The sequence below is a fragment of the Miscanthus floridulus genome, chromosome 14 (genome assembly GCF_019320115.1).
Source record: "Miscanthus floridulus cultivar M001 chromosome 14, ASM1932011v1, whole genome shotgun sequence".
Classification (NCBI taxonomy): domain Eukaryota; kingdom Viridiplantae; phylum Streptophyta; class Magnoliopsida; order Poales; family Poaceae; genus Miscanthus; species Miscanthus floridulus.
The window spans coordinates 9,752,589-9,780,338 of NC_089593.1; the positions used below are offsets into that span (position 1 = coordinate 9,752,589).

The 27,750-nt window shown below is 46.3% G+C and overlaps 1 protein-coding gene across 2 annotated transcripts in view; it reads left to right on the top strand.

Annotated features, from left to right (window-relative positions):
- Positions 1 to 23,403: 23,403 nt before the first annotated feature.
- Positions 23,404 to 27,750, top strand: part of LOC136505022 (probable diaminopimelate decarboxylase, chloroplastic) — a 30,246-nt gene continuing 25,899 nt past the window's right edge. Inside the window, exon 1 of one of the 2 annotated variants that reach the window (XM_066500088.1) lies at positions 23,404 to 23,977. In XM_066500088.1, coding sequence (XP_066356185.1) covers positions 23,484 to 23,977 — 494 coding nt within the window. In that variant the 5' untranslated portion in view covers positions 23,404 to 23,483. The remainder of the gene's footprint in view (positions 23,978 to 27,750) is intronic. The other variant, XM_066500087.1, reaches the window with a different exon arrangement.

Consider the following 27,750-nt stretch of genomic DNA (forward strand, 5'->3'; position numbering starts at 1 on the left):
TGGGGATAATTGATCGTAGCGTCCGGTCACCCCATAGAACGCTGACGCAACCTTCTAACGGTTTATTTTGAATGAGGGGTATAAATACTTTCTCTATTCATCCAAGGGAGGCCTCTTGCCCATTTGATCAGCTGAGAAACACCCTTGAGAGTGCTTTGGAGAGCAAGAGCCTAGTGAGGTGATTGAGATTTGAGAATCCAAGATTAAGGCCTCATTAGTGCAAGGAGAGTAGCAAGTGTGCATCCACCCTTCTCATTAGGCTTGTTGTGGTCAAGTGAGAGTTTGTGCATCTTGATCCTTTCATAGTCATCACCACCAGGTTAATGCATGACCCAATGTTGATCAATTGCTCATTACTGATGGATTGCACCGCTGACCGGTGGTGACCAAATGTTCATCACCACCAGAATGTAACTCTGACTGTTCATCACCGTTTGTCACATCCAGTTTTGAAAACAAAGCCGAATGCACATCACATGTATGCTAGGATCTATTTATTAATACATGTGACGACAAAAATGATACAAAACCAGTGTTTATTAAAAAAGCGGTTACATATGACAAAATGACCAGAGGGTCTAAACAAAAATTACATCAGAGTTCCAGCAGAGCAGGGTCTCCATCCCTTCAGGCAGTTGACCGAGGGTACACCAGCCTAACAATGACATCGTCTTTGGGAAACACCATCTTCCAAAAACTATTTCTTCTAGTCCAAACAACTAGGTGGGGTAGCAAGGGGGACAAAGAGAAGGGTGAGTACATCAAAATGTACTCCACAAGTATAGGAAAGTATGACATGAGGGCCAACACAAGGAAAGGCTTACCAGGTTTGACACAAGCACTTAAGCGACAATCCTTTTTTCCTTAAATCCTTAGCACCTATTTACTAAGTGAGACCCCTGCCTCTCCTTATATACTCTGGAGGGTTAGGGTTACAAGGAAAGTATCCTATTTGGTACTATACAATATCTTACGGTGCACGTCAACCAGTGCCATGCACGCCTTGATCTTATGGGCTGGGCCACCTCTAATGGTGTGGCCCATGTCTTGTCTTATGGATGCCGGGGGTCATATCCCCCATAGCTAGTCCCCAAGCACCTTGTATTCTTTGAGCAACGCTGTCTTGAACAAATCCGAGCACTTTGACGTGAAGCCAATCAGTTTAACCGATGATCCGAGTAGTGGAAGTCGAAACTAACCAGTTTAACTGGTGACCTGGGCGATGAAATTCAATACCGACCAGTTTAACTGGTTAGGAGACCTCAGACTTAACCAAGTAAGGCTTGCTAGAAGGATGTAAGGGGCTCAAGATAAAATTTGAAAATTCTTCCATTTAGGAGAAGTGTAGCCACTTAGATTTCGTCAATAAGGAGGGTAAATCACGAAATAAGCACTACATTCACCGCTAGGTGAAGTGTAGCCACTTAGTCCCTGAGCCTACTAGAAGATGAAGAATGAATCTTGTAGTAGGGTCAAAGAAAAGAAGTCTGAAAGCTTACGGACGTCATCTAACATGCACGTATCAAGACCCCAGACGTGATGCCCAAGATCAGCACCCTGATCTGAACAGCATGGAGCAGCTTGATAGCACACTGATGAGACGTAGCAAGATCCGAGCACCAAGGAAGTCCTCAGCTTAGTTGGTGATGCTTGCACGAAGAATTCGAACATTGAGGAGTCCTCAGCGTAGCTGGCGATGCTTGCATGAAGAATCCGAACACTAAGGAGTCCCTGGTGTAGCTAGCGATGTCCGAGCACCGAGGAGTCCCCGGTGTAGCTGGCGATGTCCGAGTACCGAGGAGTCCCCGGCGTAGCTAGCGATGTCGGAGCGTCAAGGAGTCCCCAGCATTATCTGGTTGGCATTGATGAAATTTGCTCGGCCCTCGAGCTTTCTGAACTATCGTTATGGCGGCGGTCGCGGTCGTCATGGCGTAGTTCTATGCGGCGATCATCATTGCGACACGGCAGGTGGTTGGAGTAAGTAGTCCAAGCAGCTTGCTTAGAGGTTTGCTTGGCAGCCAACTGTAGTCAGACGAGGTTGATCTCATGTTTGAGTCGAAACAACGGCTCTTGGGAGAGCCAGAGTTGAACTTGGTCAGAGACGAGTTGGAGCCAAATTTGATCAAGGCGGACTATCGACCGATCTACTGGAATTCCAATCCATAATGCACGCATATATGCATAGAAGCCTGACTCTCGCATGTCTTGCAGATGCGTTTGTCCCTTGCTTGTTTACTCAATCAGTCTGGACGTCACGATTTGCGTGCACAGCAAATTGATTTTGAGAGGGCAACTGCAAACGAGTTGGAGATTGGAGCTGCACGATGATGATCTCAGCTCAACCTGTTGTACAGCCATGAGATGTTTTGGGACACTGAGCCCGAGATCATCGGTAATGGAAGGATATCTCGATTCAAGATGTCAAGAGACGCTAAGTCGCCACCGATGTTGTTGGTCTTGAGGTTGGCTATCTGGTTCACCAGGGATCAGCATGCACATGCCCCATGGTGGGCGCCAACTGTCGACAAAAGATGCTTGGTAGTCCTCCGAGGGGTATCCCATGAAGGTAGATTGATCGGTGGAGGTGCACGTGATAGGAACCAGATCGGTGGAGGTGCACAGCGATTTAGACAGGTTCGGGCCGTCTGATCGATGTAATACCCTACGTCCTGTGTCTTTGATGTATTGTATTGAATATGGGATGATGTAGATGTCAACTAGGGGACCCCTACCTCTCCTTATATACTCTAGAGGGGTAGGGTTATAAGGAAAGTATCCTATTTGGTACTATATAATATCTTGCGGTGCATGTCGATTAGTGTCGTGCACGCCTTGATCTTGTGGGTTGGGTCACCTCTGATGGTGCGGCCCATGTCTTGTCTTATGAATATAGGAGGTCATATCCCCCATAGCGCTTCTTCCTATTTGGGGTCGAGATGTGCCCTGATATGGGCTATCTTGCTCCTATCACCGATGACGAGCTCTACCTCCATTGTATCCTTAGACATAGTCAAGGACCGAGGTGGCTCCTGAGTCAAGATCTCCTGCTTCTCCACTAGCACCTTCTTGGAGTTGGTGAGGTAGTCCTACATTCGGGTAGAGAGGTCGAGCGCTTCGGCTATGGCAAGGCCTTCCTTCTCACAATCATAGGCGGTGGAGATGTTGGCACGTAGGGTGAGAACACCCTGCTCTGTTGGCATCTTCAACACTAGATAGACATAATGTGGCATAGCCATAAACTTGGTGAGGGCTGGTCGATCAAGTATGGCATGGTAGGCATTATCAAAGTCTGCCATGAAGAAACTGATGTACTCAGTATAGAAATGCTCAATGGTGCCGAAACAGGACTAGTAGTGTGATATGTCCCAATGGTTGGGATGCTTTGCCAGGTATAATCCCCCAGAAAGGAGAATCAATAGGAACAAGATTGTCCTTGGAGAGACCCAACTCAGTTAGGGCTCCAACGAAGAGGATATTGAGAGCACTACCGCTGTCGATGAGGACCTTCTTGAATCGCACATTATGTATGGGATATCTGCCCACTAGTCAGCCCTACTGAAGGTGATAGGGTACTTCGACCAGTCTAGATATTTGGGATCGGCAACGGTGTTGTAGTTGGTGATCAACATGATCTGTCGAGCGGTGAGCTTCTGCTGCCGTCTATTCTTGGAGGCGGCGTACCCTCCGAAGATTGTGGCGATGGTCTTGTTTGCATCTTAGAAGGTGGGTTTTTGCATCCTTAGGATGCTCTTCTCCCTTACCGTCATTTGACTCATCATCTTTGCGCGGCTACCTCTTCCAATCTTCATCGCGGAAAGCCTTGGCCATGCATAAGCACTGTCGCATGGTGTGCTTGCTGTTCTTATGTATCAGGCATGGGCCATCAAGGAGCTTCTTGTAGTCAGCGTTATAATTGTGCTTAGTGCATGGCTGTTCTACGTTGTTGACAAATTTGTCTAGTCAGCAACGCTGTAGCTATGGAGCCCTCGATCCCTCTGACCTATCATCATGACGATGTTCGCGATTGTTGTAGCGCTTGTCGCGGTCTCCATGGTGCTGTTCTTTGCAGCGATCATCGTTGCGACGTGGGTGGTGATCAGAGCGGGAAGCATGAGCAATGTCATCCTTGTATTGCCGATCAGCTTCTTTGGAGTTGGCATATGAGTTTGCTATCTTTAGCAGGTCACCGATGGTCTGGGGCCTCTTGCGATAGAGCTTGGAGCGTAACTCCTGGTGATGATGGAGTCCTCTAGTGAAAGCAGCGATGGCCTCATTATCGCTGATGTTGGGGATGCAATTCCTCATTTCTGAGAAATGCCAAATGTAGCTTTGCAGAGGTTCCTCAGATGTCTAGTGAAGTTTCTCCATATCATATTTTATGCCAGGCTATTGACATGTTGCCATATAGTTCTCAATGAAGACTTTCTTAAGATTATCCCAAGATTCGATGGAATCCGGCCTCAGGCTCATGAGCTAGTTGTTTACTGATTGGGTGATCATGATGGGCAAATAATTTGCCATCACATCGCTGCTTCCTCTGCGGCACGTATAGCTATCTAGTAGAGTTGTAGCCACTGCTCGGGATTGGCCTTACTGTCATAAGGATCGACCCTAAAAATCTTGAAGCTTGTAGGCCACTGTATGGCTCACAGCCTTGCCGTAAATGGGCGAGGTCCCATGGGCTTAATGGTAGGGAGAGCCAGGATGCTAGTGGGGGCGCCGCCGTGATTGTTGTCGTACTCTTGTCAGCGCTGGAGTTCTACCTGATGCTACTAGGCGTGACTGTTCTCAGTGTGGTCACAGGCGTTGAGATTGGCGTTGATGAGGCCGTGAACATAACCACGAAGGGGTTGATTAACCTCCTGATTGGCGTCGTGATTATTAGGGTGAACTGGTCGGCCATACCGGTCCCTAGGTGCTTGCAATCTAGGGTTGATGGCGATATTGCCTCTAGATCCCCTCTGGATGTACTAGCCATCTCCCTAGTTGCAGTAAAGTTTGGAGTTGTGGTAACGACTTCTCCCATCTTAGCGACAGCCATGGGGGTGGCGTCTGCATGCTGACATAGTCGAAAAAGAAGGAGCTAGGTTCTGAATGTCGTTAACTTGGACTTGGGCCGCTTTAAGCAGCACTTGGATCTTAGCTACCTCCGGTGTTTGTGGGAGCCTGCCCAACTCATTGGTGGCCATGGCTAAATTGACGCTCGACGTTTGCTCCACTAGTTGATTGTCCACCATGAGGAACTCGTGCTGGAGATTGTGGGCGAGAGGCGGAGGACTGCCTCCGGCGGGCTAGATAGCATTGGTGGCTTCCTCATCATGGCGCTGTTGGTGATCAATATTCCTGGCTTCACGCTCACAGCGCTAGACACTGGTGTCTCCATTGATAGCAACACTGTCATTGCTTACCATGAAGAGCTCTCCCCCAAAGCCTAGCGGGAAGGGGGGTAGCTATTGGTGGAACCCTCAGAGTACGGCTCGGGGCTCTCCTCTAGGATGGTGTTGAGTGATTCATCCAGGAGCTGGCGGATTTGCACCATGTTCACCGCTAGGGTAGGTTGATCGGCCTTAGGCAGATCAATCTAATAAAGGTCATTGCCATAGCCACGCTTGGCGTGGTCAGTGAAAAGATGGTGCATGGCAGCATGTTCTCCATCGAGGCCTCGTAATCGACGAAAAGTAGGCCTATGGCATGGAGTGGTTGGCGATGGACCATGCACCCTTCTAGAGTTGCCATGATCACTAGATTTGAATCTTGCCACCTCGGACGGTGCGCACGAGCAGGGCGCCCGGTGCTAGCAGCACGGTGACCTTAGAGTGCAGGAGTTTTGACACCCTCGGTAGACCGATCTAAGACCAACTTTGTGAGAGATAGGCATTCGACTAAGCCATTGGTGACCCGATCGATAGATACGATCAGATCATCTTGATCGATAGATCTCCTAGCCCGGCAAAGAGCCAAGATCAGAGTTGTAGGTGCTGGTGTTAGCATGGCTGATGCCAACATGTTCGGGGTAGGATTACCCTACACTGTCTCCATGATCTCCTCATTGCTATTAGTGTTGATGACCCATGTCATGGATCCAATCATGAACGACTGGTCTGGCTCAACAAAGTTCATGGAGCTCGAGAATTTGACCATCTAGTTGACCATGGAATCAGCACGCACACCCCCTACCTAGCGCACCACTGTCGATGAAATATGGTTGACAGTCTACCAAGAGATATGCCCATGGCAGTAGATTGATCGGTGGAGGTGCGCGAGATAGGAACTAGATGGTGACACAGCCACAGATACAACGATTTAGATAGGTTCAGACCGTCAGGTCGACATAAGACCCTACATCCTATGTTTTTGATGGATTGTATTGACTATGAGTTGAGTTCGAGGAGGGTCCCTACCCACCTTATATAGCATAGGGGTAGGGTTACAAGTCGGTTAGATCTATCTCTGGTCGGTTACATGATAAGTATTTACAAGGAATACAATATCTAGCATATCCGATTAGATCTTCCTTCATCACCAAGATGTCTTCTTGTTGCCTTACGGTGCACGCCGAGCAGAACCGAGCACCGTGGGCCTTGATCTTGTGGGCTAGACCACCCCTAGTGGCATGGCCCATGTGTCGCCCTGTGGGTATCTAGGGTTGTACCCCCCATAGCTAGGAGGGTGTGACCTGAGCATCCTCTATGTGAGGTACTTGTGGTGGGTACATGTGAGATGAGTAGATTTTGGTGAGGAGACTCTTCGTAGGGTGAATCCTTGGAAGGAAGGTGTCATCGAGTCACGGGGTGACAGTTATCCCCACTTGAGAAGATGTCTTGTCTGGACCTCCTAAGGACTGGTATGCCAAGAGAATTGGCTCATAGGACCCTTCGTACACACCACTCATCCCTAACTAGATGGGGGACGGCTTGCTGACTAGCTAGGGCGATGCCACTATTGCTAGGTAGTAAGTTGATAGTGTAGGGAGGTAAGGGAGTATGGCTCACATCCACCTAAGACAATGTGGTGACCTTGGTGGCCCGGTGCTGTGTCTCACAGTCTCAGCATGCCAGTGGACTCCGAGGTGACTCAAGGTTGAGTGGCAGGGTGATATCGTACCAATGAGAAGGCAACCCGGTATTAGCCTAGACAGGGCCTCCGTCGATGATCGTGATCTTGTGGTTCCAGGTGTATATGCTCTGCAGAGTTGATCGATCTATATGTATAGCCATGTCCATAGTCATGGACATTTCTATGTTCTATACTTCCCTTGATTAGTGAGAGGTGTTCTTTTTTCTCTCCCCCGGGGTTGGTACAGGTTCTGGCCTTTGGCCATTGAGGCAAGGCATGAGAGAGAGTTGTCCTTGCCACCTAGAGAGTGAGAGTGTGGTGAGATGTGTGGTTGTGTGTGGATGGGATGGATGGTTGAAAATGAGTTAAAACTTTAGAACAATTATAAAATATTGATGAACTTGTATTGGAAAATTACAGCCATAAATAGGTCTTTTGCTCTACCCTTACATACCACTTTCCACAAAGCAAAAGCAAAACATAGGGTGGGAGCCAATGGCCAGTACAAATCGTACTGAAAATTGTTTAGCGGGTTTGGAGCCACCTACGCCAACAACAATGACGATTGGAGGATTAGATGGTCTTGTTCTACGCTCAACATGCCTGAGGATTATGGAGTCTTCAACCCGCTGTCGTGCTACGCTCTACTCTGATGCTGTTCTGTGTGTGTTTCCACCAACAGGGTGTTGATCTAAGAGTATTAGTAAGCATTGTAATACCTCGTAAACCTGTAATCGAGTTGTATGGACTGTGGTACCAACTGAATAATGTTAATGTGATAGCTTGGTCTTCCTAGGACTATCACATTATGTTGTAATCTGTGGATTTCCCTTCGTGGAAATCGTGGATCGTTTCAAGTGCAAACTATTATAGGGTGAGTTTGTCAGAGGCCAATGCATAAGAAGCAGTTATGGGTCAACTGGACCCACCTTGAGAAATTCCCAAAGGTGTTACCGCTGATCGAGATGTTCAACGCCATGGGATGGAGGAAAGCTATTGTTGATGCAAAAGTGGATCTGCAAACACAAAGGGCTAATACCCGAATCGATATCCAAAGCATGCCAGTCGATTTGACCTGTTAATCGACAAGGATGAAGATACGAGCACTTTGGTCCTGACAACAGCGATACGCCCGAAAGTCACGGCCAAGAGGTACTCACGCGGAACTCGAGAATCGCCGAAGGTTGCACTGCGATGCAACTCGCCGAATCAATGAGAACTCGTAAAAAGAAAAATGTGCAAATTGACGAAGTCGCCGAAAAGTAAGTAGATGCAAATAGGAGTAAAAATTGGTTTTGATATTGATTGATATATCTTTTACATTGCCCTTCAATCTATATTTATACCCTGATCTAAAGAGACATAACCAAACATAACTAGGACACCAAATCCATACCTAAGGAAATATGTGACTCTTACATGAATCATATTCTAATAAATACAGAAAAGGAAATCAACTCCTATCTATTTCCCTGTCCGCCTCAATTACGATGGAAATCTCACCGACCTCCTTTCCATCGGCATACTTCCTGTTTCATCGGCAGTAGTCTTCAAGCCTTCCTTCATCGGCATCGACAATAACACCTCCAACCTCATCGGCAACGCCCGAGTCTAAATCAACCTTTCCATCGACCACCACCAGTCATCGGCAACCATCTTTATAAGCTGACTTTCATCGGCTGTCAGCGTATACAGTAACTTTCCTCCTGCCGATTAACCCACTCCGATCATTTTGACACGTGCAAAAAACGGTGTCAACACATGCCCCCCAATTTCGGAGTATAAAACCATTAATGCTCTGAAATTTACTCCATATAACGTTTGCCTTCGCCCGATTACCGTAACTCATCCTCCAAGCCAAAACCTGATCTGTTATCAAATCTAATCCTAATTCACGTACCTCAGTAAATATCGCACAATCACCAACCACTCTTGCCTTGATTATGGTTAAGATACCAAAACAATAATCCATCGGCAAGATCCTAACATAATAATGCGGCCATTTTCAGAATTAAAATATCCTGTACCGATATCTCTTCCAAGTTATGATTACTTGCCATCAACTCATATGTACAATCCCTTAATTATCGTGCGAACAGTTACCATATCCATCTGAACCACCTCGACCTACATGCGCGCGGTATAGAGATAAGTCCAAAATACCCCTACTCCAAGCGGCTTATAAATAGATTCCTCTAGAACGCTCGTCTTCTACCCTCAGACTCCAATCTTTGACATTTTCTCTTTCCGGTGGCGACTCCGATGAACAACTGTGCGACCTCAACCAACAAGAACTCTTCTCTAGCGTTAACCTCAAGTCTCCGGCTCGTGCCCCCATCTTCCTCAAGATAATGGCAATCAACTTCGACGTCCCTGCGGTTCGTTCCACTTCCATTACCTTTTACCTCGATTCCCCTAGTTTTTGCAAATTCATATAGTTGGTGATTTTTCTTTTCTTTTGTTCTCCGGATCCTTTAAACTTAGGAACTGCGCAATAAATTAGTTATTCCAACCGATCAGCCGCATGTCCAATGCCTAGGACCAATGGGCAACCTAGATCCAACTGATCTGATTAATGCAGAGGTTAACAGAATCCCCTTTAGAGCCTAAAATTTCTCTCTGAATTTATGGAAAGACACATTCTGATCTTGGCCCAAAACCATCAAAGGGTGGGAAGATTGGTACTTGAGGGTTAATAGATCGATGCAAGTATACTGGGCAGAACGGAAGCTAGACCAATGCATTAGGCTATCTATTGCCGATATGCAGAAGAATGAATCAATGATGATTGTAGCTGCTTACTTCTGGTCAGACACAACAAACACTTTTATGTTTGGACATGGCCCAGCTACTCCCACACTTGCCGATGTATACATGCTCACTGGTTTGGATATTTCAACTGCCGATGAAGGCTCTATTTATGGTAGAAAATCTAAATATAGGGTGAATACCTGCAACATCAGCGGTTGGACAGGATACATCTAAGAATGCCAGAAGACTGGGACAGTTAATCAGAGGGAACATGCCACATTCTTGAATATGTGGTTAGAAAAATTTATCTTCTGTGGTTGATCAGTAGGACCAACTAATGCTTTCCTCCCCGCTGCTGAACTCCTGGCCAATGGTGTAAGATTCCCTCTTGGCCGATACCTTCTGAGCTCCACTTATCATCTTCTTCATCAAGTGTCTCAGAAACTTCTGCTTGGCGAACCCATCGGCAACTTAGGAGGCCCGTGGTGGTTCATCAACATGTGGCTGAATACCCATATGCACAAACGGTTGCAATGGGACTTCTTTGCCCAACAATTCCCACAAGAAATTGCTGAAGACCATGTGCTTGGGGACGAGGAATCGGCAACACGCTCACCTCTCAATTTTGGTGAAGCCATAATTGTCCTCCCTGGAACAGAAGCCAATGAAGACCAGATCGGCAGATTCTTTCAAAGCTTCTACAATGGTCTTTCTCGTGATCATAGGGCCTGGGTGCCTTATATTGACGAAGAAAACAGATTTCCCCTTCTTTTCAACTTTGCCGATGACACTCTGAATCAAGATAACGAGCTCATGATGGCTATCATTACTCCCAGGGCAATTCCAGTAAACACATTCAGTAGCGGGAAAAACACCAATATCACATATGAGTTTTACAACCCATCGGCAGTATCCCGTCAATTGGCTTTTGGGCAACTGCCAATCAAACTTTGTTTTACCAATGTGATCAAACCCAGAGAAACAATCACCTACGAAATAGATTGGAACAGGGTAGTGCAACTCTCCCCCGATGCCGATACTACAAATGTCGATATATCCGTCTAGACGCCAGTATCTTTCATCATCGAATCATATAAGCAATGGTGGCGAGAGTGGAGGGAACAACTATTTGCAACATCTGTTCACACATATCGGCACATGATCGACCCTAAATACGCCATTCCCGATGACGCAGTAAGTTCCTTTTAGCTCCCTTCCGCTTTTTCCTTTCATATATCGGTAACTAACTTTCTCGTGATAGGTTAACAACCCAGCACCAACTATGAGCAAAAGTGGGAAACCCTTCAATCTTCGGCCTGTTTCCCCGATATCACCGATCGGCTACAACGCCCCCACCTTAGCCGCTTTGACTCACCAGAAGATCCGTACCAAGACCATCACCTCCAAGTCCAAATTGGCTATAGCTAGGGCCACTCCATCGGCTGCTGCTACAACCTTAGTCAAGGCATTCAAGGTAACAACCTTGTTTATTTCTACTTATGCCGATCACAAACTATATTAACATTAATCATCAGGGGGTAAGAGCCGCTGCTGGATCATCATCAGCAATTCCCTCGATATCAAGCACCACTTCTTCTGATAAACCTTCAGAGGTATCCCCTTGATTTCACATTTTATCTGTTAAATATCATACCTTACACTTGTTTTACAACAACAAATGGGTACATCGACAAGCGTACCAGATGTCCAAGCTTCACAACCAACAAGTGCCGATGCCCCCTAGCCAACCATTGCCGATGCCCAAGCAAAGCGCAAAGCCTTGATAGATGTCGAGGCACAGCCAAAACGACAGAAGTCCATGCCGACCCCCATATCTGCCCCAATGTCATCAGTCATCATACCCCAAGAGCCAACCACCGATGAGGTTGCAGAGGATATCCCATCGGCAAGCTCAGCCGATCCCCCACACGGCATACTCCAGGTTGCTTCCTCCAGTCAAGCACAGGAAATTGCCTTGAAACAGGTAAATCGATTAACCTAGCTGATTTACAATACTCATACTTATCCTTAACTGACCTCCTTTTCTTTTCCTCAGGAACAAGACTCCCCAAACAGCCTATTCTCCTTTGCTATTGACGTCTCTGATGATGATGGAGAGGAAACAAGTTCTTCCCTTGCACTGGGAATAATATCGGTAGAAACTAAGTCCAAGTTGGAAGCTCTCCTGAGCTTGTTACAGCAGGATACCACCCAACTGGTAGATGACTCGGACCCTGCAAAGGCAATTTTCAAAACAATCCGTGGCCAGGTCCCTGCCGACGTTGAAGAAGTACTCTTCCCAGCAGCCCATTTAGAAAGCCGCCAACTGCAATATCAACGGGCTGCTCAACGTATTGCCGATAGAGCAGCTCAGGTTCAACTCAAAGAGGAGATGCTACAACTAAAACAAATTGCCGATGAGAAGCACAAGGGCATCGGCAACTTGCAGACTTCGGGCGCTGAACATAAGCAGAAAATCTTAGATTTATTGGCAAAGAAGATGGCTCTATTGGCTGAATTGAAAGAAGTCGAGGCAGCCTTAACTCATGCTCAACAAGAAGAAAGCCAGCTACCCAATGCTATCAAGGCCCTTCAGCAAGAAAGAGACACCCAGGCTCGCAAAGCCTTGGCCATGAAGAAAAAACTCAAGCCTGTGGAAGGTGCTGCCGATGAAGACATCAAAGAAATGAAGGAAGCTGACCAAATTCGCCTGCGTGCGATATTAGCTATCCAATCCTTGTTAAATTTGTAAATCTTGTCTATTGCATCGGCACTTTACGAGACATTGACATCCTTGTATAATTCTAGCCGATAGGACTGTTATCGGCACTTATACTTTTATGTATCCATCCAGATACTAGGATAATATTTCTTTAAATATTTTCCATTTAATGCTCTGGGAAACACGACCCCTTCGAGGGTTTCTAGAATATATGCGTTACCAGAAACAGACCGATTTATCCGATATGGACCTTCCCAATTAGGAGACCACTTTCCAAACTTTGAACTTTTAGTCCCAATCGGTAAAATTAATTTCCAGACCAGATCTCCATCGGCAAACTCTTTTACCTTTACCTTCTTGTCATACCATCTGGCTACTCTTTTCTTATTTTCTTCAATGCTAACTAAAGCCCTTAACCGATGACCCGCCACATCTTCCATCTCATCCTTCATAAGAGTATCATAATCATCGGCTGTCAGCTGATTTTGAGAACGTATTCGTCTAGAGCCAATTTTAATTTCCCAAGGCAATACTGTGTCATGTCCATATACTAACTGATAAGGCGTTACTTTGGTTGCACCATGACATGACATCCGATATGACCACAAAGCTTCATTTAATATTGTATGCCACCTCCTAGGATTTTCTTCAATTTTACGCTTAATGAGTTTGATGATCCCTTTGTTAGAAGCCTCAGCCTGACCATTAGCTTGAGCATAATATGGAGAAGAATTTAAAACTTTAATTCCCATACCCACAGCAAACTTATCAAATTCTCCCGATGTAAACATAGTACCCTGATCGGTAGTGATAGTTTGAGGAATACCAAATCGGTAAACAATATGCTCTTTCACAAAATCGATTATATTAGCCGATGTCACCTTTTTTAAAGGAATTGCCTCAACCCATTTTGTGAAATAATCGGTAGCAACCAGAATAAATTTATGTCCTTTACTTGATGACGGATAAATCTGGCCGATGAGATCAATAGCCCACCCCCGGAACGGCCAAGGTTTAATTATAGGGTTCATAGCCGATGCAGGCGCTCTTTGAATATTACCAAACTTTTGACACCCCTGACATCCTTTAAAATATTTAAAACAATCTTCAAGAATAGTTGGCCAATAGTATCCATTCCTTCTGTTCATCCACTTCATCTTGAAAGCCGATTGATGCGCTCCACACACTCCTTCATGAATTTCACCCATCAAACTTTTCGATTCATCACTGCTAACACATCTGAGTAAAACTCCATCTATAGTTCGATAATATAATTCATCATCGAGGAGCACATACTTGGTAGCTTGGAACCTTATACGTCTTTCAACCTTTTTATATGGACCCTTTAAATAATCGACAATCTCCTTCCTCCAGTCATCGGTATCAACTGCCGATGTTAGCACTTCCTGAATAGGCTGATACCCTAAAGCATGATGAGCTAGTCGATTAGCCTCCTCATTATGCAGTCGAGGAATGTGTTCAAGACGAAAATCTCTAAACCCTTTCAACAATTGCAAACATCTTTCATAATACAAAATTAAAACTTCACTTTGGCATTTATAAATCCCAGCCAATTGATTTATAACTAGCATAGAATCACCAAAGATTTCAACAGCATCGGCACGTATTTCCTTTAGCAATTCTAACCCTTTTATCAAGGCTTGGTATTCAGCCTGATTGTTTGTCGATGTAGCAACAATCGGCGATGAAAACTCATACTTCCTTCCTTGAGGTGAAATCAACACAATGCCGATACCTGCTCCTTCACCACATGTGGACCCATCGAAGAAAAGTGTCCAAGGAGCAACCTCCAGAGAGTCCACTACATTACAATGCTGAGTGACAAAATCAGCCATAACCTACCCTTTAACTGCCTTAGTTGATTCGTAACGTAGTTCAAATTCTGATAATGCTAAAATCCACTTGCCGATTCTACCACTTAATATCGGCAGATAACAAATAATGTCTTAATTTGACACAAGAAAAGTATAAGCACAGACATAATTTTTCGATGGCCGAATACCTTGTTTCAGCATCCACTAATCTTCTGCTCAAATAATAAATAACACGTTCTTTCCCTTCAAATTCTTGAATAAGAGCTGAACCGATAACGGTATCATCAGTTGACAAATACAACCTGAAAGGTTTCCCGTGTTGAGGTGGAACTAGCACCGGAGGATTTGTTAAATATTTCTTAATTTCATCCAGGGCTAACTGCTGCTCAGCTTCCCATACAAATTCCTGATTGGCTTTCAATTTAAGTAATGGACTGAAAGCCTTGATCTTACCCGACAAATTAGATATGAATCTTCTAATAAAATTAATCTTACCAATCAAAGATTGCAATTCAGTTTTATTGGTAGGAGCAACCACCTTGTTAATTACATCAATAGACCTCCTACTGATTTCGATGCCCCGCTGATGCATCATAAAACCCAAGAATTGTCCTGCCGATACACCAAATGCACATTTATTAGGATTCATCTTCAATCCATGCTTCCTTGTGCACTCCAATATCTTTCGTAGATCGGCTAGATGTTTTGTGATATCTCCAGACTTAATCACTATGTCATCAATGTAGATCTCCACTAATGTGTCGATGTATTCATGAAAAATAAAGTTCATAGCTCTTTGATAAGTAGCACCGGCATTTTTCAAACCAAACGTCATGACTATCCACTCAAATAGCCCTACATGACCTGGACATCTAAAAGCAGTCTTAGCAATATCTTCTTCAGCCATGAATATTTGATTGTAACCTACATTACCATCCATGAAGCTGATAATTTGATGTCCGGCTGCAGCATCAATCAACAAATCAGCAATCGGCATTGGATAGTCATCCATTGGTGTGGCTTTGTTAAGATTCCTGAAATCAATACAAACACGAAGTTTTCCATTTTTCTTATAAACAGAAACCACATTAGAGATCCACTCCGCATATCGACACTACCGAATAAACTTCGCCTCAATTAATTTAGTTATTTCGGCCTTAATGTCAGGAAGTATATTAGGGTTGCATCGGCGTGCTGGCTGCTGATGTGGCCGAAATCTAGATTTGATAGGTAACCGATGTTCAACTATCGATCGATCTAATCCAGGCATCTCAGTATAATCCCAAGCAAAATAATCTTTATACTCTTTTAACAAATCAGTCATTTGCTGCTTACACTTGGAATCTAACTTAGCACTAATAAAAGTAGGTCTTGGCCTATCGCCATCACCAATATCTACTTCTACTAAATCATTTGCTGATGTGAACCCTTGACCTAATTTTCCATCATCGGCAAACCTATCCATTAAAATCCTTCTTCAGAACCGACTGCTTGGATCGGTGGAATTTCATAGTCAGTAACTCTAAGGAACTCTCTTTCCCAAATTTCTTCTGATATGCATCTGGTTCGCTCATAAGTATCTGATTCTATCGATGCGATGATATAAGAAGAATCACTAGGAACAACCTCAATCTTATCTCCAATCCACTGTACGAGGCATTGATGCATTGTAGAAGGAACATAACAATTAGCATGAATCCAATCCCTCCCAAGAAGCAGATTATATGCACCTTTGTCATTAATAACAAAGACCGTCGTCGGCAAGGTTTTGCTGCCAATGGTCAATTCAACGCATACTGCCCCTTTAGCCGGTGACATATTGCCTTCAAAATCCTTCAGCATCATATCGGTTTTGGTCAAGTCTTGATCTCCCTTGCCAAGTTTCCGATACATCACATAAGACATAATATTAATCGCAGTCCCTCCATCAATAAGTATCTTAGATACAGGCTGCCCATCAACTCTGCCTTTCACAAACAAAGCTTTAAGATATTGTCTCTCGTCATTGGTAGGTTTCTCAAAAACAATCATCATTGGATCTAGTGTCAACTGAGCTATTTGATCGGAGAGAACAACTTCTTCCTCATTATCAGATAGTGCCAAAAACTCTATCGGCAACATGAATACCATATTAACATCTACCGATGGACCCTTATTTTTGTGTTTTACCTGCCACTGCTGATGACCAGACCTCTCATTGGAGGAATTTTCCTCTTGGTATAAATCCTCCTGATGCTCACGTTGCATCCTCCTTCTCTGTGTCTTTGTCAGACCCTCCGGGCACCATCGAGGAAACTTGGTTTTCCAAACCGGCTGATAACATGTCCTAGTTGATTCTACACGGCGTATATTAGGGTCCCTGTAGAATATTTCCTCATTGGGAACTCTTGCATTTGCCATCTTCTCAAGCTCCTCTTGATTCCTTGGAAAATATCCAGCGCGTTTACCAAGCCTCTCATGTACACTTAGTCTGCCCTCCAGCCGATCATGCACTGATGTTCTGCCTCTGATCGGCTCATTGATAGATAAACCTTGATTACCAGGTTGAAACCTCCTTTCTGACCGATTGACCCCATAATAACCATTGCACTCAGGGCAATTTTCAACAGTTGGCAATTTAATACCTTCTTCCCAGCAATGGATGAAAAATGGGCACCTCCAATGATCTTTATGCCGATGCCATTCTTCCCGACGTCTCTCTTCTTGCTGTTGTCGATATCAATCATTTCGCTGGCGCCAATTCTCCTGCTGCCTTCGATGAGTAATCACAATGCCAGGTCGAGGAGGATTTTTGGAATTACTGCTTTCTCCCAGCAAACCCTTACTTTTTGCATCATCGGTAGTTATCCGATGTTGGGGATCCACTGATGCGTTTTTCTCAGCAGCCTCTGACGTCAATACCTTGGTCTTCCCTTTGGCCTCCAACATATTTACTGGAAACGGGTGTTGATCAATTTTCATCGGCTTCTAGGCCTTGGAAATACCAAACTTAATTCTCCCAGATTCAATAGCCGATTGTAACTGTTGCCTGAACACCTTGCACTCATTTGTACTGTGTGAAGTTGCATTGTGCCATTTGCAGTATAAGATCTTCTTCAACTCTTCTGCCGATGGGATCACATGATTAGGTGACAGCTTAATTTGGCCCTCTTGAAGCAGAAGATCAAATATTTTGTCGGCTTTGGTGATATCAAAGGTAAACTTTTCTGGCTCTTTTTGACCAAAGGGACAAGATATCGACTTTTTATTCTTAACCCACTCAGCTAAGCCGATAACTGGTTCTTCATTAGAATCAGAATCTCCTACTTCTTCAACAAATGATACCTTTTTACTCCAATTCTTTTTAGGTTCAAAAACCCTAGTATCTTGATCAGAGATCTTTTGCACGAGATGACTGAGGCTTTTAAATTCCTGAGAAGCATACCTGTCTTTGAGATGTGGCAATAACCCTTGGAAAGCCAAATCGGCAAGCTGCCGATCATCCAGCACCAGGCTGTAGCACTTATTTTTTACATCTCGTAGCCTTTGCACAAAACTTTCTACCAATTCATCATTACGCTGTCTCAATTTTATTAAATCGGTGAGCTTCTTTTCATGGATTCCAGCAAAGAAATACTTATGAAATTATTTTTCTAGATCAACCCAAGTAATAATAGAATTCGGTAGTAATGAAATGAACCATGTAAATGCCGATCCAGACAAAGATAATGAAAATAATCGAACTCTTAATTCATCTCTGCTAGCTGCCTCTCCACATTGAATAATAAAGTGATTGACGTGTTCCATTGTTGATGTATCATCTTGCCCGGAGAATTTAGTGAAATCTGGTACCTTGTATCAATTTGGGAGAGAAATTAAATCATATGCAGGAGGATATGGAGTCCGATAAGAATAAGTATTGACCTTGGGCTTTATCCCAAACTGATCCTTCATAATTTCTGCTATCCTATCGGCCCAAAAAGCATCAGCCTCCTGATGACGAACTGGCTGAATTTCTACAGGAGGTGCCTACTGATATTCCTCCACATATCTTTGTGGCCCACGATCTCCAGCCATCGACATATTTGCCGTTACTTGTGGTCCATTAACCTGTTGGAAAGGATTTATCGGTTGTGCTGCCGATGCTTGATTCTGGATACCAGCTTGCATATGACCTTGTTGAATCCCTGCAACCTGTTGATTTTGCTGAACTGTATGTTGAACAGGTAACTGTCCTGACCAACCATTACTAGAACTCATCGGTATAAAACTTACCGATGGCTGGTAATTTGCTGACATTGTTGGATAATTATAACCAGCTTGAGGCATGAACTGAACCCCAGTTTGACTCATAACATGGGCTTTCTGTTGCATCGGCAGTAAGCTTGCCGATGGATTTGAACTGGGTGTTTGAACCAAAGGCATCTGGAAACCTCCTGGAGTTGGTTGCACAGTAGTTGCTGTGGCATATTGAGGCACTTGGGCCATCGGCGAAACAGCCGATGGTATAGGAGCTTTTCCTACTGCGTCAAATACTTAAGGTAACCCAGGATTGAAAGCAGATGACTCCGGAGGCATACCATATCCCCACCAATTAGCAGGAATCTGGCTATTCTGAGACACAGGGCCTGACATAGCTGATGCCGCTAGATCTGTATTAAGCTGAACTCGTCCTACCGGATCTGATCGTATCGGTGTAGATTGAATATTAGGTAAGCCTGTCGATACTGGAGGAGAAGTAACTTCTGTACCCACAATGGCCGAGAGAGCCGATGGAGTATTAACAGATACCGACTCTGGTTGGTGATAGGCAGGGCCAACGTAATGCGGTGACGCTTGTCCTTCTTTGAGAGTTCGAACCACAGCATTATGAACAGTATTGGACAGTACATTGGAATGATTAATCAAAGCATGATTTACTACAGAATTAACCATCTCTTGAAGTTTACCAGGATTGGAGTCAAAGGTAACCTGCCGAGGCAATGGCAAATCTTGCTTCTGGATGACTTGTCCACTCTTATTCAGGCTAAACGATTTCAGACAAAGCTGTCTGTATTCTTCTACAGCTTTTTCCATAGCTTGCCTCTACTCTTCCTTAAGATCTTCTTCTGATACCGCGATAATGTTCTCTGAATTGATCTCGGAATTGAACATATTGATCGGATTGATTGGTCCCACCGGACGTGCCAAAAGATGTGTTGATGCAAAAATGGATCTGCAAACACAAAGGGCTAATACCCGAATCGATATCCAAAGCGTGCCAGTCGATTTGACCTGTTAATCGACAAGGATGAAGATACGAGCACTTTGGTCCTGACAACAGCGATACGCCCGGAAGTCACGGCCAAGAGGTACTCATGCGGAACTCGAGAATCGCCGAAGGTTGCACTGCGATGCAACTCGCCGAATCAATGAGAACTAGTAAAAAGAAAAATGTGCAAATTGACGAAGTCGCCGAAAAGTAAGTAGATGCAAATAGGAGTAAAAATTGGTTTTGATATTGATTGATATATCTTTTACATTGCCCTTCAATCTATATTTATACCCTGATCTAAAGAGACATAACCAAACATAACTAGGACACCAAATCCATACCTAAGGAAATACGTGACTCTTACATGAATCATATTCTAATAAATATAGAAAAGGAAATCAACTCCTATCTATTTCCCTGTCTGCCTCAATTACGATGAAAATCTCACCGACCTCCTTTCCATCGGCATACTTCCTGTTTCATCGGCAGTAGTCTTCAAGCCTTCCTTCATCGGCATCGACAATAACACCTCCAACCTCATCGGCAATGCCCGAGTCTAAATCAACCTTTCCATCGACCACCACCAGTCATCGGCAACCATCTTTATAAGCTGACTTTCATCGGCTGTCAGCGTATACAGTAACTTTCCTCCTACCGATTAGCCCACTCCGATCATTTTGACACATGCAAAAAACGGTGTCAACAGCTATGGCCTTTAGACATAACTTGAACGAGTCGATGATCTGGCAGTACTATGCCACCTTGCAGGTTAACATGGATAGGGAGATGTTTGTTTGGATGACTGGCAAAAGGTGACTCAGGGCGTCTTTCAAGGAGCTTGCAGTTGCTAGCGGGCTCAACTACAATGGGATGAAGACGGGGAAGATTGTGATATAGACCCTAGCTATGCAGTCGGAGGGGACTCATATTTACTATTCGATGAATGAGCATCACCATGGGGCTAGCAGTGGGCTAAGGAGGTTCCCAGCGGTCATGAATGAGATGATCAGGCGCATGCTTATGCCAAAGGCGGGGAACTCGGATAAGGTTTGCCACCCCTATTATGAGATCATAAGAGCGGTGATGACTGGTGTCACAAGTTCGTAACCACGACAAGCATCGTGGTTGTTCATCGAAAGTCGATTTGTGGGTCTCCAGTGGCTCGGGCACTAAAAACACAAGGAGGACACGACGATCTATCCTGGTTCGGGCTTCTGAACCCTACGTCCAGCAGTGTAGTGTTCTTCATGTTCAGGTGCACCCAAATCGGTGGTTCCAACGATGGAGACCGAGAGTTTGACAGGAGATCGCTCGGTGCTATCCTACGGCTCGTCAGAGGTGTGTTCTTCTACAGTGAGTAAGGAACCGACCTTCTCTAGCTAGGTTGTCGAGTTCATCTTATTTCTTGGGATCGACTACTATTTGATCCTCCCCCTTTATGGGAGCCGACCCTCCCCTTATATTCCGAGGAGGGGTCGAGGATAGGTTGGTTTGGGTTCAAGTCTTTGGTCCATGTGCACCGGGGTGCACGAGTACCTTGCCACGCGTGGATGGACCTCACCTTATCACATAGGGAGGAGTCAATGGAGCTGCAGCAACCGCCTGACGCTGCTGCCATCGCCTGGCTCTTGACCGTCAGGGGCTGTCTACTGCGGCGCAGCCTCCCCGGGTGAACCTTTTCGAAGCTTCCTTGACCGTGAAGGAGCCCCGTTTGGAGGGGCTGACTAGTGGGCCCTAGAGCCCCCCGCCCCTAGAGTTGGTGAAGTCATTTGTCCTGTTGTGTCATGCTAGTTGTGTGACCCTGCTGAAGGAGTGGCTGACAGAGCCTCGCGCTCGTTGAATGGGCAGACGACGTGGAACCTCCGTACTCGTCAGGCCTCAAATGCCTGGCAGGTTGCCCACGACTCAGGGCGTCGATTCATCATCCGAGCGCTAGCTCGGGCCTACACTGGGTTGGAGTCAGGCTCGGGCTACCGTCGCTCGGTAGCCCGGGGCCTTGGCAAGCCCCCGAACCTTGAGCAGTGGTCGCAGGCGTGCTCGAGCTCCCCCTAACTCCTTCCAGAGGGTACGCGCGAGCGTACCCAATGGGTATAGCCTCCGAGCCCCCCGGGTGATCTGTGAGATTGGTCGGGGGTTCGCCTGTCAGTACCTTCTTACCCGGGGACTCAGCGTACCCCTATGTTTAAAGCATCCAACACAAAATAGGGACTTAGCAGAAGGCCTTAGGAGCTGAGGCATCCAAGTAGCACAGAGTGTAGTCTGCCCAGGCGTCCACCCTTCTCAACATCGATCACAAGACAAAGTAGTAATAAAATCAAAGATTCTCTTAACTCTTTCAATTTTCATTAATCTAAGCATCCAATTTGGTTTCAGTTTTTTGGTTCTTGGTTGTTTGTCCTTGCCCAGATTCTAGGGTTAGGTCGTTGATAGTTTAATTATTATTATTTATAAGATATTTCATAATTTGAAATAATTTGAAAAGGACGTAGATTTGATCAATAAGGAGTAAGCATCTATTTTTCCTTTTTCATCAATGAATTATTATATAGAATTTTTAAAATAAAAATAAATGGTTTATTCTTTTTTAGGTCGGTGAGGACCTTGTGGTTGAGGATTACATTTTGCCAATGATAACAATCTTTTGTTTCTATTGTGGCATTCTCTAACCGTATTTTGGTAAATGGTAGCATAATTACTGCTAGTTCATTGTTGATGTACATCAATGCTTGTTTTCAACTTTTAATGCTAAATCCGCCCTAGGGTCGCTTTCATCGTGTCTGATCTCACCTCCCGATCAGTTAGCACTTCGCCACCGACTTGGGATCCTTCACCACCCCTTTTGATCCGATGTTGTTGCCAATTCGGATCCCCTTCTTCTCAACCTCCGTCGACTTCAGGCTTTCCATCAATCCAGCCACATGATCCATGATCACCCAGCAAGGATGGCGACTGAACTGTATCGTGTGATCCCGACCGGAGAAATGGCTAGCACAATTAGGGTTCGGCTCCAACCCGGAGAATATGATTTGGACACAAACGCAAGACTAGGATGTGGACAGGGATCCCTTTGCAAGCAGCGAAGAAGGGTCGGGCGAGAGGAAGAAAGATGTGAGACCAGAAGAAATGGGATTGTCGCCGCGAGACCTAACTCGAGTCGCCTAGGGAGCCTTAGGCGCCGAGACCGGTGTTCCCATAATTGGGGTTTATTCAATTTGAGACTTAGAACCAGCACAGGAATGAACTAAAAAAAATTGAGACAGGGCTTCGACGAAAAACAAAGGCCCCATGGTTGAACACAAGATTTAGTATTAGATAAAGAATAGTAGAGAATACAAACATTACAGATTCTGGTGCGTAGGAAAGACGGACACCACATTTAGGATTGGAAAAGTGTAGACAAAAACCTTATATTTGGACTAGAAAAAGCATAAAATTCACAAATGGTTAGTTAGGTAAGTGGAGGCCAGACAAAAAATAGAAAATAAATTTTAGCTCTTTAATATTAGATATATATTTTCTAATACTAGACTCAGCATCACAAGACACATGCCAAACAAGATAATGGGATACAAACTTATATCCCTAGTCGTACCCACTCTTATTTAAATTCATTCATCTTTTTGTTTGTTTGTTTGTTTTTCCCTAAAAATTCATTTTCATATCCAAACTCATCACATGTCCAAACGCCAAAAATCGGTATCTGGAAAAGAAAGAAAAGAAAATATAAATAAATTGGAGAAAAGAGAACAATTGAGCAAGTCCTTCAAACCGAAACAATTCGTGCGAGTGAGGCACACGTGGAGGTCAAATCCTAACTCTCTCGTGTTTGCGTGGAACTAGCACAGAACACTTCGCTAATCGCTGGTTCGCTTCCTAAACCCTAGCAATGGCGTCGGCGAACCTGCTCTCGCGCTCCCTTCTCCCCACCCCAAACCCTACCCAAACGAGCCACCCGAACCGCCGGAGCCCCGCCGTCGTCTCATTCCCCCGCCGCCATGGCCGCCTGTCCGTGCGCGCCTCCGTCTCCACGGCCTCCCCGTCCCCACCGCCACAGCCCGCGGCGACGGCTGCCGGCGTGCCGAAGCACTGCTTCCGGCGCGGCGCCGACGGCTACCTGTACTGCGAGGGAGTGCGGGTGGAGGACGCGATGGCGGCTGCCGAGCGCAGCCCCTTCTATCTCTACAGCAAGCCTCAGATCCTGCGCAACTTCACCGCCTACCGCGACGCTCTCCAGGGGCTCCGCTCCATCGTCGGGTATGCCGTCAAGGCCAACAACAACCTCCCCGTGCTACGCGTCCTGCGTGAGCTTGGCTGCGGCGCCGTCCTCGTCAGCGGCAACGAGCTCCGACTCGCTCTCCAGGCGGGATTCGACCCTGCCAGGTGCGGCTCTTGTTCCTAGATTTTTACATCCTGGGATGGACTGGTGTCATTGAGCAAATGTCTTCACTTTCTGCAGCTGTTGTTTATTATTTTAATTTTGGATGGATTAGAATAGATTATGTTGCTTTGCTGCTGATAATGATGAAGGGCGTTTCTGTATATTTGGCATGGATAGCAGTAATGTTAGATTATTTTAGCGAGTGCACAAACTGCATTAGCCACGGTAATACATTATCAAAGTCTATGGACCAAAACCTCTATGCATTAGCCAAAACATCTATGCATGAGCAAACTGCATTAGCCAAAACGTCTTATAATTTGGAATGGAGTGAGTACATTGTTCTCAATGTCTATGCAGCACAGATAAGCATCTTGTTATCAGGCTGATATGGACACACTATTAGGGCATTTACCCCAAAAAGCCCCATATGCAGATACATTTTAGTATTTTTTTAATAAACAAATAATAGTGCAGGTTAAAATTCAGTAAACATTGAAATTACCCTGCAAATATTGTAATTTTACTTTTTTTCCCAATAAGGCAACAGCAAGCCAAGTCCACCCATTTCGGATTTCTCCAACTTCAAGACTCCAAGTCCAAAGTTGCAGACAAAAACCAAATATGAATGTATCACAGTATCAGTCTAAATGTCTTATTCTTGTTGTATAAATGGTGGTCAGAATGGAGTATTGAAGTATATATCACCTTTGACCAAAGGCAGCTCCGGACCTGCTTTATAGAAAGCAAGTTTCTGGGAATACCAGATTAGAAAGTAAGAACAGTGATCACACATAATGGCCACACAAACATGCAGACCAACACGTCACCAAAACTCTTGTACGATGAAGGCCAGCTCTAATGCCAAGTTCGGTTATTAGCATTCTATTTAGTCTGCATGCATAAGTCAGGGTTCTAACTGTGGGACAGAAGATTGTTGACTGTTATTCTCCATTGGCTCAGCAGCCTGCTGGTTGACCTGCGCACCCTCTTACAGCCTCCTGAAGATCTCTTCCCTGGTAGCCGCAACCTTCCTTCTTGTTCCTCCCTTGCACAACGGTTCCCATTTCTGTAAAAACAAGAGTAGCTTGTATATTAGTTCTGTTGTATATATCACCTTTCACTTTAAGGCAGCCTTTTCAGGAGGTATAGTCCAGTAGATAGCAGCAGAACAATGCAATGTAGCTACCAGCAGAAGCAACTTGGCCAGTTCCAGCTTCTATGACAGAACAGAAGTACACGATTAACAATATACACAACAAGACATGTAGACAAGTCTCACATCTCAAATAACAAATCACTGAATAAGAAGTTCACAGCTAGACGTGCATAAGTTCAACATAGGAAGATAGCAGTACTTAAGTTTTATTACATAAACATAGCCTCAAATTTATTAAATTATAAAGGGCAGTGCATGTTGCAGTTCAAGCTGCTGCTTAATCCTCATGTTGGAGAGATAGTCACAGGTTGGGGCTAGATCTGAGATTTATTAGCCTTGCCACAAACCATGGCAGGTTGGGGATAGATATAGGGTAGCATACTTGGTCCTTAAGAAAGGATTACAACATATTCCAGAAAGATGCCAAAGTAGATACCTATCTAGATAAGATAGAAAATAAAGGTGCTGACAGTGCACCAAAGGATAACTACAAGACTTATTGCTATCATTCTCCCCCTAAGTCTTGTGTGGCGCCTTCTGGGGAATTTGAGCCATCCCAATCTTGGCGCGAAGCTCCTAGAACTTCACTCTCCCAAGTGACTTGGTGAGGAAGTCGACGAGTTGGTCCTAGGTGCTGATGTAGTTGGCTCTGACGCTCCCCTTGTCCAAGCAGCTCCTGATGAAGTGGTACTTGACCCGGATGTGCTTGCTGCGCTCGTTGAAGACGGGGTTCTTCGCCAAGGCCAAGGCGGACTTGCTGTACACCCTGAGCTTCACTGCTTCTGCGTCTCTGCCAAGGAGATCGCTTAGCAGCCGAGCCAGCCAAAGAGCCTGAGTCGAAGCAGAAGTGGCAGCGATGTACTCTGCCTCGCAACTGGACAGAGCCACCATCTGTTGCTTGACCGACTGCCAACTGATCAGACACCCGTCGAGGAAGAACAGCATCCCGCCGGTGCTCGTGCTGGTGTCGATGTCGCCGGCGTGGTTGTTGTCACTGTACCCGATGAAGTGCGCCGCGCCGGGGCACCTCGGGTAGTGCAAACCGTAGTCGGAGGTAACCGCAATGTAGCGGAGGATCCTCTTCACGGCCTGCTGATGCTCCGTCGTTGGTCGCTGCATGAACTGATTGATGTAGCCGACGCCGAACGCCAAGTTCGGCCGCGTGTGGACAAGGTAGCGAAGGCTGCCGACAATGCGCCGATACTGCGTCGCGTCAACCTCCTCCGCCGTGTTGTCGCGGCTCAGCTTCAGCCTCTCCTCCATGGGAGTGTGGGCTGGGTTGTAGTCGGTGAGCCCGCCCAGCTCGACGATGTGCTTGGCATAGGCGGTCTGGCGAAGAGAGATGCCGGAGCTGTCCTGGTGGACCTCGATCCCTAGGTAGAAGAAGAGGAGCCCCAAGTCGCTCATCTGGAAGACGACCTTCATCTCCGCCTTGAATGCCTCCACCTCGTCCTCCTTGGTGCCGGTGATCACCAAGTTGTCGACGTAGACTCCTACCAGTAGAGCATTGTCTCCCTTGCCCCATCGGTAGACAACAGCCTCGTGAGCGCTCTGTTGGAACCCCATCTGCTTGAGAGTGGAGTCCAGCTTAGCGTTTCAAGCTCGTGGTGCCTGCCGCAAGCCGTAGAGGGCCTTGCGCAGGCGGAGAACCTTGTTCTCCTTGCTGGGGATGACGAATCCCGGCGGCTGGCGGACGTAGACCTCCTCCTTCAAGTCGCCGTTGAGGAAGGCGGACTTCACGTCCATGTGGTGCACACGCCAGCCCTCCTGGGCCGCCAGCGCGAGGACACGCACGGACTCCATCCGCGCGACGGGCGTGAAGGCGTCGTCGAAGTCGACTCCCTCCTGCTGAACGAACCCGCACGCCACCAGACGCGCCTTGTGCTTGATCACCGCCCCGGCCTCATCCTTCTTGAGCTTAAACACCCACTTAAGGGTGATGGCGCGGTGACCGGCAGGAAGATCCGCCAGCTCTCACGTCTGGTTCCGCTCGACGGCGTCCATCTCCTGCTGTATCGCGGCGCGTCATGCCGCGTCTCCCTCCGTCTCAGCGAAGGAGTGGGGCTCGCCGTCGTTGTACGCCAGGTGCAGCTCCGCCTTGAAGTCGTGCGTCGCCAGTCCAGGGACGGGCTGCTCGACGAGGATGTTGTCCACAGTGCGGTAGCGCAGAGGCTCGTCGTCGTGGTAGGCGTCGACGCGGTCCTCGTCGTTGGACAACGGAGTGGCGAACTCCACCGTGCGCTGCTTGTCGTGGACCGAAGCTGCTGGAGCCGATCCTTGCGGTGTGGGCGCCGGTGCAGGAGAGTGGGGAACCGGTGTAGGAGAGCGGGGTGTGGCCGGCGGTATTGGCGGTGAAGAACTCTCCGGAGCCGGTGGTGTAGGCGATGGAGTACCCGCTGGAGCCGGTGGAGGACTCGCCGGAGCTGATGGCAAGCCGGGTGCTGAGGTGGGTGAGCTCGGTGAGGACGAGCTGCTAGCTCCCCTTGCTCCCTCGATGTGGACGCAGTCGACGACGAAGTCTCTCAGAGTCGAAGTCGAGCCGTCGTCCACCGCCTTGTCCCACGTCCAGCCTCGCCCTTCGTCGAACACGGCGCCACGCGAGATGCGGACGTGCTG